Here is a 14,543-nt window from a genome sequence, read left to right as displayed (position 1 = left end):
TATTACAAAATTAACGCAATTTTTATAATTTGCTGATAATTTTCTTCTTAAAATTATGATATTAATTTAATTCTTTTAGAAAATCTTTTATAGTAATGTAAGAAATAATACAATATAAAAGTTATCAATATATATTATGCAACATTAGTTTTTGTGGGCTGACAGATAATTGAATTGCTTATGAAACGCATCAAACGGCGTTGAAATTGTGATTCCTTCCATTTGAGTTGTCCCAAGGGGACAGAAAAAAAGAATTCTCGGGAACAAGAAAAGGGTGAGAAGTCTCAGCATCCCGAATTCCCGGCCAATGAGTGCATTTCATTTAATTTAGGCCGAGCTGGAATTGCATATTTTTCGCGCCATCTAGCACAGGAGGGAGAATTTCTTTCATTCCCCTGCTTTGTTTCTGCAGCACAATAATTGTCACATTACTCTGCTACATTTCCACTCTGCTGACTTTATTTTCTCGGCGCTGCTTTTTTCGATTCGCGTCATTTCTTTTCTTTTCTCGGGAGCAGGGTGAACGCGAGAGCTAAAAGCAGGCAGGGGCTGCGGAACGACGGGGTGTGCTCTTTGAGCCCCGACTGCCTGTCAAGTTGGCTCAACTATGACAGGCCTGCCCGGTTGTGTTTTTATTTCGCAAACCGCACTCGCTTGCTCTCTCTCTCCAGCACCCACACACATGCGGATGAAAGGGAGGAGAGGAGCCGCTCTCTTTTATTAATTAAAAACAAAGGGCTCGCGCATCAAGCGCGGCGGCACGCAATTATAAATTAAAACGCTCAAATTGGCCGGCAAACCGCGCCCATTGACTCCAATTTGCTTTTTCACCGCTCTAATTGCGAAAGTATTGCAGCGGGAAGGGTGCGAATTAAACGCTGTGAAAAAGGGTCTGTTTCCGCTCAAAAGCTGAAAAGTCTTTGCAAGGGGGACGAGCGAGAGATGACGCAGAAAAGTTAATGCGTATGATGATTTGAAAACTGAAAATGGGCATCTGTGTGAATAGAATGGAGACACGGGGGGTCTCTTGAGTGCAGAAGTGTTTATGCGAATGAATTTCAAGTGTGTCACTTATCTCAAATGAAAAGGCGGCTTGAAACGTAAAACTCAGTCAACACTATTTAAAAATAGCATTTTTTTATTACGCCTTTTAACCCTTCCCTTTTGTATTTTAAAAATGCAATTTAATTTAATTATAAAAAAGCAGAGTCTGTTTTAACTATCCATAGTTTTTTTTCAATGTATCTGAAAGGAGAATAATTTAATGCGAATAGCACTATAAAAATAAGAAGTAATATAACATTAGTTATATTGGATCTAATGTAAATAAACTTCTTGAGAAATTGAAAATTCGCAATGGAAGTTATTAATTAATGTGATATTTAACTCATTCTCCACGATATATAAGCCAGCTCTGGAAATTTAAAAATGCGGGCATATTTGAAAATAAATATTATAAAATGTGTGTTGCATTTTGAACAAAATTAAGCTCAGCGATTAAAAATTATGGTGTAACAAAAATATAACTTTACTGCTTCAATAGATTGTAAATTGTAACGTAACTAAATTTGACCTCAATTTTCCTTAAGGTCTAGATAATATTATTTCTGGAAAAATTATGTGCTCCATTTTCAACCTACAATGAAAGATTGCAGTCGATAATCCAATATTGATTTTGGGAAGTTTCAAACAAAGGCGTGGGCAAAAGGGTACAAATGTATGTATTTCTGTCGAGAGTTACTGGGAAAGGGACAAAGTTACAAAGCCGGAGAGCGATGAGATGGCTTAATATTTTAAGTACATTCGGCCGGCCGAGTTAGTTTCTTCGCCGGCGTAATGACATCATCATGTTCGTCACGATTTAGCAAAGTTTGCCCGCCAAAGCGACCTAATGGTGTGTACCTAAGGAAGCGCCGGCGAAAGAGAAAGAGAGGAAGTAGCGCAGGTCGACGAAGCTCCTTCACTTCATTCGTCTCGGTTTAAAAATCAAATAAAGTTGCATTTATGTATGAGGTATATACGCTGCTCTCGTCGGCTCGTTAGGGAGGGGCATTCATCTTGCTCGTCGGCGAAGGCAAGGCAGGGAGCAAAGGCGCGTGAGATGATCAAAAACCACCGCCACTCGAAGCGAGAGAGAGCAGACAGCCCCGAGAGCGAGAGAGAACAATTTCATATCATTTTCCGCGCTTTTCCTCGCTCTCCCGGAGAAGAAATGTTTTCCAGCGGCAGCTTTTTAATAAGAGGCAAACAATATTTCATAATGAAACATATTTTACAAGTGAAATTCTTTTTATATTAAAAATGAAATAAAATATTATGGAAATTTTTTCATTCAGGAGATAATTTCTATTTTACACTTAAAACACATTTTGAGCAAAAGTAATGCGTTTTTTTTTCTTAGAGTTTAAATTTTAAATGAAAGATTGAATTTATTTACAAGATTCTGAACTCCGTAAATAAAATATACTCAAATATTTTCAGATAACATTTTTATGTATTATATATTATTCAAAAATTAAATTAATGCAGTTTTTTTTTCTTTTGCATTTTAATCCATTCTAAAACCACATTTTTTTCTCAGAGATCTAATAATCCAAGCAAAATTTAATTTAAAAAAAATCTTATTATATTTTTTGGGGAAAAGTGTATTTGTAACAATAGATCTTCATATCTGACGTTTGAAAAATGTTGTCATTTTGCCGCAGCCGCAGGAGCATTCTTTCGTCGCCAGTAATGAAATTCAGTCGTCGCCGTTCATTTCCGAGCGAGAGACATTTAAATCAAGGGATTTATTTCGTCTCGTCAAGAGTGCAGTTTTATGCACAGAGATTTCCAGCCCAAGGGGGAGCATCATCGCAGCTTTTTTGTATTCGTCTCGCGGAGGGTGACACTTTTGATCTCAATTGTCAGCCGAACGCGGCTGCCAGCAGGGCCAGAATTGATGGAGGAAAAATGATTTGCTGTCTCAATAACACGAGTCAAAAGGAGGCTCTCGGAGTCGAGAGCCAAAAAACCTTTCTTGTAATTCGAGCAGAGACAAACATCAGAGCTTCTCTTCGTTCGAGAGTGCGGAGGCTGGAAATGACGCAGACGATCAAATCGCGCGTCCTTTTTACTTTGGCGCAGAGATATTTTTAAAGAGGTGACGAGACGCGCCTCCCGATTGATTTCAGTCAAACGACAAGAACAAATGCTGCGAAGATGAATATAAACGTGGGTGCTTTATTTATAAAATAGGTGTTTGTCAAAATAAAAAAATAATAATAATAAATAAAAATATTTGGGAGGAATAAAATACTTTAAAAACGTTAGTGCATAGGTGATAAGAAATTAATGAATTAGTAATGATTAAATTATTAAATTTATGTAACTCTTAAATTGAAATTTAATATACATATAAAAAAACCTGACTGAGGATGTGTACCTCTCAACTCTAAATTTAATAAAGATTCTTTTTTAATTTGATCGAATAATCTTTTCCAATTTTCGGAAAGATAAATAAGTATATATACAAAAATCTGAAATTGTTGGTATAAGTAACTGATTTTAAGGTTTTGCTTGAGCTATTGAACCCAGCAAGAACGTGCCCAGAAATATTTTTTTTGCAGGAAGTTTTGAAGATAAAATTATTCTATTCTTACTTACGGTTATTGATTATAATCAGAATATATTTCACAGAATTGTACATTTCTGCAGGGATATCTAAAAATGTGCCAAAGGATGGGGTGCCTGACCCACAAATGAAGAGTTTCTCTCGCAAATCAGCCCCTTGCTTCGGTTGACATATTCAAATTGACTGCACGGAGCTAGGCCTTTGTTGTTGTGCACTATACTTTTTCTCTTCTTTTTCCCTCACGTAGTCGGAGTCAAAGCAAACTCACACACAAAGAGTTCGCGCGGCAGTCGTAACTGTCAGTTTAGAATTCACTTCTCGTGAGTGTTTCTCTTTTCTATAATGGTAGCCAGGGGAGTTTAACAAAGAACGAAAACAACGCCCCGCAGCAGCAGCTTTAAAGATTCAAACAAATGGCGCAACTTAAAAATACCCTGCACCTCTCCATCCATCCATCCAGCTCGGAAAACAAGCAGCAAGTCTGTGTTCCTCAGTCAGTTGCTCTCACACGCCGGCGACGCAAACACACGCACTTCGTTAAAAGCCATCAGCGTTATTAATGACTTCAAGGTGTTGCACTGCATTAGCATTAGCTGCGGTATATGAGCAAAAATATGCGCTCGGCGGACAAAGAGAGCGAAAAGAGGATTTTTCCTTCTTTGCTCTTTGTGTACAAGGAAAGGAAAAAAGTGGATGAAAGAAAATAACACTTCCCACAAGAAGGATTTATTTTTTATACATAAATATCATTTTCTATTCTTAAATCTAGAATAAAATAAAAATATTGTCAAACTTGAAGTTTTGCGACGGATTTGAACAAAATTTATTTTTAAATGCACAGTTGTGCTGATATGTCACAAAATGTGTATTTAATTATTTTTTTATTTTTCAAATCTTTCTTGGTTGAAATTCGGTTTCAAAAGCTTTCTAGTGTCATTTTTCGGACACAGAAGGTTGCAAAGCTATCCATTATTTTTCTTATTTTTAGAATTAGCATTCACTGCACTGGCCTTGGTGCGCGAAGTTGATGCCGTGCACGCAGCCGTTACTGGGGTGTACATGTCATGACACTCATTCAAATGATTCGTTATGCTTGCGCAGCTTGGGCTGGCTTTTGCAACTAAGTAAATTATTTAATTATTAAAATGCATACAAATAATTCAATTTTTCAATACCTTTAGTGATTTTTTGATCACTTTCAGCTGTCTTAAAATGTTAATTTGCAAATTATAACCATTCAAAATGTAAAGATTTATTTACAATGACGAGACCCCTTTGAATGCAATTAAAAAGCTTCCTGGATTCACCCTTGCACTTCCGTTTCAAGGTCTTCTCTTTTGCCAGCGATGCTTATGTAATCAAAATTTAAACGAGAAATTTAAAAAAAAATTAAATATAAATTCTTATATTCACCTTGAGTTTGGTCAAAACATTCGTTTACCACATTCAGAATGGAAGATTTTGCTTCAAAGTCACCTGTTTTCCCTTTTGCAATGTACTTTTTCAAAATGTCTTTCAAAACTACGTTGCCTTTTGAATCAAGCTATACATGTTTCATTTTTAATGCAAAACGTGGTTTATTTGGTAAATATTTTTTTACATACCATTCCAGATTTTTGAAAAACGCAATGCATAATACACTAAAAATTATAAAATAATTGGTTTTGAATACATGGTCAAATGTATAACTTTATTTCGTTGAGTAAGATGAACTTAAATGCAGTGTTTCAATGAATTTTGTAATATTTCAGTGAGAAACGATTCGATCATAATCAGAAATCATAAAGAATACACATGGGGCAAATCTACACAGCAAGAATATTTAGTTAAAATTTCAATTAATATTAAGTTATGAGAAGTAATTATCCCGGGATAAATAAAAAATAAATTTATATCTTTTCTCTTAAACGGACATTCTAATTTTCAAAAATTCAGTTTCAGAGGGAAATCAAATCTCGGCTATGACAACTCAAATACAAATAATTGTTCAATGAAAATAGATTATCATAAAAAAAATAACTGACGAGGCTCTTTGAGATTACACAAGGGCAGACAAGGACAAGGATAATTCAATATTATTATGTTTTTTAATTATATCTCACATCTTCATCCCCTTGGCAGCTTGAAGTTTGAACTGTTCAATTACAACAAAATAATTTTTAAATTTTAGTTTAAAAATTAAAAAATCTATAATAAGCCATGTTTTTCACTTTTATTCTGTGTTTTGGTCTTGGCAGTCTGCAGATTTGCAGCTGGCTGGAATTGTTTCTGGCATTGCGAAATCAGCTCGTCGGGAAACACGGCAGTTCGGATTGTGTTAACACACTTGTGCGCCTCCTGGCGTTGGTTTCCTCTCCACGTTAGCAAACAGATTGACACAAGCAAACACTATGAAACTCACCGAGAGGAAAGCCTGATTGCACGCAACGTAATCCTTTGCCTATTAACAAGAGATTAAAAGGAGAACCAAATTTGAAATGTACAGATTGAACTTTTGCCTGGGCAAAAAATAAGCTCAGAACCAAGAGGACAAATATTTCTAGCAGTGCTGTCGAAAACGCCATTGTGCTAACTGACAATAAAGTGGTGATGCACAAACTACCGGGGAAATTCTTTTTAGCACACACGGTTTTTTTTATAGAAGTTCAGGCAAAACATCCGCTTCGCAGAAATCACTTTTTCGTTGTCTCATTTCCTAAAAGAGCAGGAAAACTTTGTCATTTGGAATTTCCAATTTTAGTGCGATTGTTAGAAAATCGCCGAGAACATTCGAGACAAAAATTTTGAAATGAAAGTTTGCAAAATCACATATAATTTTACAGTAATTTTAGTTGCCAATGATATTCATAATATTACAGAAGCAATCACTGCCCATATAAAGATATATTGAGCATAATTTCAACAGTTATTCTGTTACATACATGTATTAAATTGTTTAAAAAAAACCTATAATTACACTGAATGAGCATGGCATTTAATTTGTCTTCAGCAATTTAAGTAGTGCTTTTTTTAAATGTTGATGTCTATAACACGAATAGTTCAAAAGTGTAACAAAATTTAAATTAATCATCATATTCATCATTCGACGTACTATACACTTTTTTTAAAGCGAAAAAGAAATTAACTTTGGGTGGAAAAAGCAAATTGCGTGAATCTTTTTTTTTCTGTTTACTTACCAACTATATGAATCAATATGAGTATATTCAAGTTTGTGAGGGTTAAATTTAATTTAATCCCATAACGGAAAATAAATTCTTAAATGATTTAAAAAGTTGTTATACTGTACTTTATCTTTACGGATCGTTGCAAAATTCGGTGATTGCAATTATAGTGTTAAAATTATTATATTTTAATCTTCATGCAAAATATACTTTAGCACGAGGAAATTTAGAAGAAAAAAAACTGACAACAAAGGTTCAAATGAAACAACAGAAGATTGAACTACTTTCCTAACAAGTTTTCCTCTATTGAGCATGTAAACCACCTACACACGTATTTTTCCATTATCTTCAGCATATAACAACCACCGTGAGCTAATGCCTTTCACGTGCGCAAAAAGCACTTTGCCACTTTGCGTAATGAGCAAAAGTGCAGAGAGCGTCATTCCAGAGCTCCACAACGATAATAACCGTCTGTTTTGGATGCATTACAAGTTCATTTGCGAAATGCAATGCCGTTCGCTCGTAAGCCGCGAGACGCACTTTACGTGCACGCGTTCTACTTTACGAGCAGCGTAAATTTCACTCACCTCACGCGGGCCGCGATAATGGCAATAATAATAATAATAATAATATGACGCGATGCACCCACGGCGCTAATGTAAAATGCAAACGACATTGCGGCGGCCGTAAACTTTTGGATTCGCATTATTCTGTGCAAAGGGCGACGCACGCGATCATATCTTGTGAAATAATTCACGCGCGTCTCTCTCCAAGGGCGCTCCACTGGGGAAAACAAAACGCACACACACCACCAACATGGTGTGACTCTTGTAAATAATTAACCGCGCAATCAAATGTACATAATGATCGGTGTACGTATAAAGAGAAGAGTGAACGCAAGTACCAGCACAACAGAGAACACTTAAATTTGAGTTGATGAGAGATGAGAACTATCTACTGCACTTTAGGGGAAGTGTGACAAATCCATTTTGTGTGTAATATTTAATCTATTAAAAAATATTTATTTATACTAAACATAAAACTTTTTGGTATTTTTACTGTAATTTAATAATTATACAAATGCTTAATTTTTATAATTTATTCTAATAATTTATTTTAGTTTATCATATTTATATTGCTTTTTTTATAAATTTGCGTGCATTACTTAGAAATTTCTCATGAACAGCTACAATAATATTTTTTAACTATTATATTAATTTGGTTTTGGGTCACCATGAAATTCACGCATGAAACATTATGTATGTACCGAACATTAAAATTGCCGCTTTGACATGCCGATAGTAGCGCCATCTATAGGGTCAAATATATTTTCCTCTCAAGGGCAAAAAGCAATATATGGCAGAGGCGGGAATGTCAACAATAAAGTGACATGAATATCGAAATGGAAATAGAAAATAGGGCAATATCTGGAAGAAAAAATAGGTCTTCAAGCCTACCTGGGCATTTAGCTCACTTTTATGCATTTGTCGGCAAAAAGCGGATGTCCTTCGTCGTCTCATTTCGGCAAAACAGGGCACCAAACAACACAAGGATGTGGATCTCGCCATCACCATTTTAGTGCTCTCATCAACTGGGGACTGGGGAGTTGGTCGTTGGTCAAGTTGGTGAGTGGTGAGCTTCACCAACTTGCTCACACTCGCCAGTCTCACCACCGAGGAACATTCCTCCCGCTGGCTGGTGGCTGCTGCTGTTTGGCGCTTCGACGAGACCGAACAGGTCAGCACGGGGATAAGAGACGATTCACGATTTCACGCCGAGAGAAAGAGAAAAAGTGAAAAAGATGCCGCTCCATTTATTGGCTGCGCTGGTTTTAACCACCAGCCAGCAGGAATAGCAGGATGGAGGGAGAGTTTGCAGTTACATAATTTCAGTGCAACTCATGTGCAAAGATAACAAAGTCATCTCTCGATGCCGATTGTGAGCCGATGGAGGATTCCGCCGACCTGCCGAGGACCCCCAATGGACCAGAGAATCTCGCCTCGCCATGCCGCCAAGGTAGGGCAAAACCACGCAATTAATTATATGCATCGCGCAGGACTCACTTATTCGGGGAAAATCCCGACTCGAGAGCGATAGCCACTCACATCAATGAAACTTTTGATCATTGTGTGCGCCTATCTTCTGCTTTGTTAATGGAGTCCAGAAGTCGTGCGAAAACGCAAATAATTCTACTGCTTGACATGCAGCAGCAAATTTATAAATCTTCAGAATGATTGTCAAACAGAACGTAAACATTTTTTTATTTTGCTATTCTGCGCGTATATCCTATGCTGGCCTCGTGGCTGCTGTGAGTAATGCAACGAGTTTTTGGAATTTTGGGATTAAAAACGGAATCAATGTCGACTTTATTTTTTCTTCTGCAATAAATTGAAATGAACAATAATATTAAATATTTCAAACAAAATCATTTTTTGTATGGACAAATCGAATTCAAATTGTCAGATTTACAGAGCACCGGGGTTACGTTGGAAACGTCAGAGTCGAAGATCAATTTTGACTCTGTACAAGTAATTATTACTATTTATCAATATTTTAATCAGAAGAAAGTCACTGAACTTTGAATCATATTTTAATAAAGGCTCATTTAAAAAAATCATATAAACGTTCCTGTGTGCTATATTTCCATGTACAATAAAAGTTCTGTCATACACAAATAATAAATGGAGCTATCTTTGAGGAAATAATAAATATTGAGAACAAAATAAAATTAATGTCGAAATAATATACAATCATTAAATTCCAATGAAATATGTTTTAAACTGTCTACTTTTTATACTTTAAAGCGTTATCCTAGTATTTGTTTAACCATCAAATAACAAGCATTCCAATAATTAATTTATATGCTTAGGAATTTATTTAAGTGCAATAAATGAGAAATTAAAATTTGCATTTCAGAGAACATAGTTGTTATTATTGTTTAACAAAGATGATTAGAATAGCCTGTTCAAAATGAAAAATTATGCCTCGGTAAACAAAAAACGCATTCATATTAATTGATCAAGTTTTAGTTAGCAATCCACAATTTGATGGTGGTAAGCAATTTGAAACAGTCATGCGAAACTTAGTTATCTGAGATAATCTCGTTGGCGACGAATTAACCTGTGTAGGTTTTAGCACTGCCCTAATTCGCAGGCTCGTCGTTCCGCCCTAGCTCTCTTTGCAGGCCGTCCTTGAGTTGCCATAAAGCAGGAGTGCTTTATTAAATTTCTAATTAAGCCAATGCACACTCACATAGCTCAAGCCGGCGTGTAGAGGTGAATGGGGTCGAGATTGCATTGCGCACAATTAACATGCAAATCATTTCTCTCCGAGGGACACGCTCTCCTCTCTCTCGACGACGCTGCCGAAAAGTCAAATTAGACACGCCAAAGTGCTCGCCCGCTCGCGGTTCGCTCTGCTCTCTCAACCTAAAAGTGTCCGCAAACTTGACTTTATGAAAATGGCTTCTCGATCCAGCGCCTCGACTGCAAAAGAAGAAACTCTCTTTCTCAAAAGCATTATCTCGTCGCAGGGGCAAAGGAAATAAAGAGCGTATGTACGCGAGTGGTTGGCACACTTTTCTTTTGAAACTAATTTTTAGCTTTTGCGTTTGGTCTCGCGCAGGAGCAGTTTTTTAATTAAAGTCTCTGCCACCTTTTTTAATGCTCAAGTTTCTTTCAAGCTGCGAAGGAAAGAGGGAATATTAAAAGGCCAGCTGCACTTAAAAAAACTGGGTTAATTTGAAACTTTTAAAAACTCGTAATAGTGCACTTTTTAATTTTAAAAAAAAAACGGCGACTTTGAGTGTGTATTGAAATATACAAAGGTAATTGAATTTTTTTTTTAATATTAAAAAATTTTGAGGGCGATCCAAAAGCCTTCTCTAGACCAGTCTATCCCGCCAGCAGGCTATTAAAATGGGGGGAATGCATAAGCCAGGTGGGGCTTTCATATCCTATATTATTTTAAAGTATAGAAACCTTTATACATACATGTTTTAGGACTAACCAAAATTTCCAACTATAGAGAATATAAAATGCTTTATATCGAATCAAAACATTTTTGTTTTGTAAAATTTTATAATTTTTCAAAGATCACTGAGGAAATCTTTATGGAGACAAAATAGTCAATTATTGTTTCCCTCACATTTATTTTTCTCAGATTATGAACTAGTCAAATTAAATACTCCTCAAGTAATTTCCGAAATTCGGCACTAACTTGAGTTTTCAGTATGGAAATTGTACCTCCTGCAATTCGTAATCGCTATTGTTATAGAAATTTGTATTTTTTAAGTATAAAGTTTTGCAGTTCATTTACTTTGAATCGTAGTCAATGAAGGTCAGGTAGTGTTGTTAATAGTGAATGATACATACAGATCATAGTGGTAATAAAATCACTGGCCATATTGAGATACATCGATTACAATTTTAATGTGGTTTACCGTAGTGTATGATATGATTATACACTACTGTTTACAATAACAAAAATTTATAAGCAGGATCTCTTATGGAAGAAGATCATTATTGTAAACCTCAAAATGTCACATATTATGAAATAAATCAATTAATTAATTAAAAATACATCTTGCAGTGTGTTATAAAATAAATATTGCTACGGTTGGGCTTGGTAAGCTAAACAATAAGTCAGGTCACTGTGATGTTTGCTATGTCAGCTATGTGAGTCAGGTATAAATGCTTGTACTGTATTGTGTATTGAGGAGAAGAGCATTGGAGAGTGTGCTGGATTAACCATGCAATAAAGAACACCACTACAACTAGTTTGGCTGCGCCTCAATCCAACTTCCACCCATAGCAGTTGGTGGAGGCGCGAGTTTCGACTCCGGAACCGCGAATTCAACCCTGCCGCCAAGGATGGACGATGATGGACGCTACGCCATGGTTCGAGTACCAGCCCGTGAACCGAGGTGCTAGTGAAATGCATTTTCACCGCAACACCAATGGTGAGGGAATCAGTCTGCCCGTTTTTTCTGGGATGTGGAAAGAGGACGCAGACTGGCCCAAATGCACGACACAGGTCATCTCGATGGAAGTGGTGCGAGGTGCAAGCAAAACAGCCAAACTGTAAGTTCATCCAGCCCTCACAAGAGAAAAAGCTCTATCCGTTTCGGCCCAAGATTTTGAAATTTCGTTTTGGACACTGAATTAATTGGCAAACTAATTGGCGAATCGAGTAGTTGGTGGTGACCTTTTTTGCACGTTGAGGTGTGCGTGGAGACGAGATGGAATAGGAAGATGACGTTTTGGAATTGTTTTTGAATGCCAGACGCAGTGACACAGAAAGAACTGCAAGCACAGCAGGTAGCAGTCAACGGCCCTTCGAGTGAGCGCGTGAATTTGCCTGCGCCGAGTTTTGGACAGTCAGCGAAATTCCAGAAGAGACTGACCAGCGGATTGTGTTAGTTTTTAATGACGTTTTTAATTGCATTTGACGAGTGAAATGAACCGACGTTTTTTTTATTGTTCTCTTTTCCGCCGAAAAATGACCCGAAGAGTGAATACCGGGCGAAAGGCGAGGTGATGTTAGTTTTATTTATTTTCATGATCTTGTTGATTGCATTAAAAGGCACAGATTGTTGTTTTTTCTCTTCTGATGGTTAAATTAAAATGCTCTTTTTACCCCTGTAATTGGAGGGGGGGAGCCACCTCCTTCTGAGGTTTTTGGTATTTTTGGTGTAGTAATTTTGAAGGGGAGTGATGCTACCGTTGGGCTTGGTAAGCTAAACAATAAGTCAGGTCACTGTGATGTTTGCTATGTCAGCTATGTGAGTCAGGTATAAATGCTTGTACTGTATTGTGTATTGAGGAGAAGAGCATTGGAGAGTGTGCTGGATTAACCATGCAATAAAGAACACCACTACAACTAGTTTGGCTGCGCCTCAATCCAACTTCCACCCATAGCAATATAAATGTTACGTGTTGAATATTTCTAATTATCACAATTGCAGTCTGCAATGTCTGCATACATTATTTATTTCAGGAAAATTAATTTAACTTAAAGGGGGCTGGAAAGGAGCACGTTTGACTTATTCCGGAAATATTAAAACAATCGAAAATATTTGTGCAAGGTGGAACTTCATTAAATTGTTTTCATAATAAAAATAATTCTTCGAGTTTAATATCATTAGATTTAATTGTACTTTATATTTTGAGTTTGAACCTTTGGAAGAATTGTTCCCTGCTTTCCCTTTTCTCTGCTACAAATGTGACGAGAACACGTTTAATTTCTGTTGCTCTGGTATGGGGAGGGTGATTAGTCGGATGGTTTGTGTAGTGCGAAGCGGCGGCGGCGGGTCTGCTCGCTCTCCCTTTCGCTTCCGACAACCCTCCTCACCTGCTGCTAGGAATACTAAAAGACTTTTACTCTTGTTGTATCGCATTTCCCTGTTCCAACACATAAATAAAGAAACGTCAAAAGGGACAACTCGCGCCAGCAGCCAGGCTCACATTTCCACGGCCGCCGGAGCACCAAAACAAATAATAAATCTAGCGCAGCTTCTTTTTCCTTTGTCACTCCGTTTTTTCCCCAAAAATTTAAATCTCTCTCTAGCTCCGAAAATAACCTACTCACACGGCGCGTTAAGCCTTTCGGTTTGACTTCAGGCGAAAACAAAACAACAAACTCACACAGAGCTGCAGCCTTATCTGAATCGCATTAACTCATTGTGCCCGATGCGCCCTCGTCGGTAATTAAAAGCAAATTTATTGCTCCATAAATCTAGACGTGGTGCGTGCGATTATAATTAAAACAAAAGCAGCCAGAAGCTCGATAGAAATGCAAATTGCCTTTTGATTTCTGACGATGTAATTGCTGCCCATATCAATATTATGAGGCTGAATTGAATCACTCTCTTCCTGCTCTGGAAGGAGAAATCTTTTTCAATTCGCAAGAAATTATTAAATTATTTTTTTATTCAAATATATTTTGCTCCTAATTATTTTTTTATTTCAATTTTAAATTATCAATGTATTTAAAATCAAATGAAAATATGAGGTAATATCAAGCTTAAAAAAATATTATATAAATTATATACTAAATTAATTTTATGAAAAAGTAGCTAATAGTATAAAATTATTATTAGATATTTGAAAATAAACTGCAAAAATTATGATCAATAAATCTTGAATCTTGTTATGGGCAATAATTGACTGTGTGATACATTGGTATGTCACATTTGCAACTATAGAGTATACGGGGGGGGGGGGGGGGGACATAAAGATTAACGAATAAAATTAATGAATGCAATGATGCTTGACAACCTTAAACGACCTTAAAGGTTAAAAGCAATTAAATATAAACAAATTTATATCATATTGCCATTTTTAATGACTTAAAATTTACTTTCGTTGAATTGCAGGAAATTCCACAAACTTCTTATTTACGTAATTACCCCTTTTAGCAAAAACTTTCTTAGTTTTGGACTTGTTTAAAAATGAATGCACACGTCCCCCGCAGGAAGTTTTGTCGCATTTCAGGAAGCCAGCAGCTGCCCCCGTCGAAAAGTTTGCGTGCAGAGAGAATTTTCCGGCGAGGGCGGTTGTGTGGAAATTGGTCCAGCGCAGCCCCTGCGTTGAAATAAAGTGCTTGTCACGCAGCCGAGTGCATATTTCGTGTATTTTTATTTTGCGCGCGTGGGTTTTGTGTGTTGCTGGTGCTCTCTGCACAACCGTGTGTTATAATCTTGGGGGAGTTCTTAACATAATTCTCCACTCTCCTCATCAGCGTGCGCACAGGGGTGTATTTTTCGGGTT

General features: G+C 36.8%; 1 protein-coding gene and 1 long non-coding RNA gene across 4 annotated transcripts in view; both read right to left on the bottom strand.

Moving 5' to 3' along the window:
• Positions 1 to 8,353, bottom strand: part of LOC132201685 (uncharacterized) — a 167,582-nt gene extending 159,229 nt beyond the window's left edge. For 2 of the 3 annotated variants that reach the window (XM_059628090.1, XM_059628057.1), the window contains exon 1: positions 8,232 to 8,353. Coding sequence is in view for 2 of the 3 variants with exons in the window: in XM_059628057.1 (XP_059484040.1) it covers positions 8,232 to 8,348 (117 nt within the window). In the remaining variant the exon portion in view is untranslated. The remainder of the gene's footprint in view (positions 1 to 8,231) is intronic. The other variant, XM_059628048.1, reaches the window with a different exon arrangement.
• Positions 5,027 to 6,026, bottom strand: LOC132201764 (uncharacterized). Its single transcript, XR_009442308.1, has 4 exons — positions 5,824 to 6,026; positions 5,716 to 5,747; positions 5,218 to 5,253; positions 5,027 to 5,156 (listed from the first exon to the last, which is right to left on the bottom strand). It is a non-coding gene; the product is annotated as an uncharacterized LOC132201764 (long non-coding RNA).
• Positions 8,354 to 14,543: the final 6,190 nt, after the last annotated feature.

The sequence above is a fragment of the Neocloeon triangulifer genome, unplaced genomic scaffold (assembly GCF_031216515.1).
Source record: "Neocloeon triangulifer isolate White Clay Creek 2 clone unplaced genomic scaffold, ASM3121651v1 ptg000001l, whole genome shotgun sequence".
In the NCBI taxonomy this organism is placed as follows: Eukaryota; Metazoa; Arthropoda; class Insecta; order Ephemeroptera; family Baetidae; genus Neocloeon; species Neocloeon triangulifer.
Note: the sequence above shows the minus strand (reverse complement) of the source record. Positions and strands in the feature narration are given on the sequence as shown.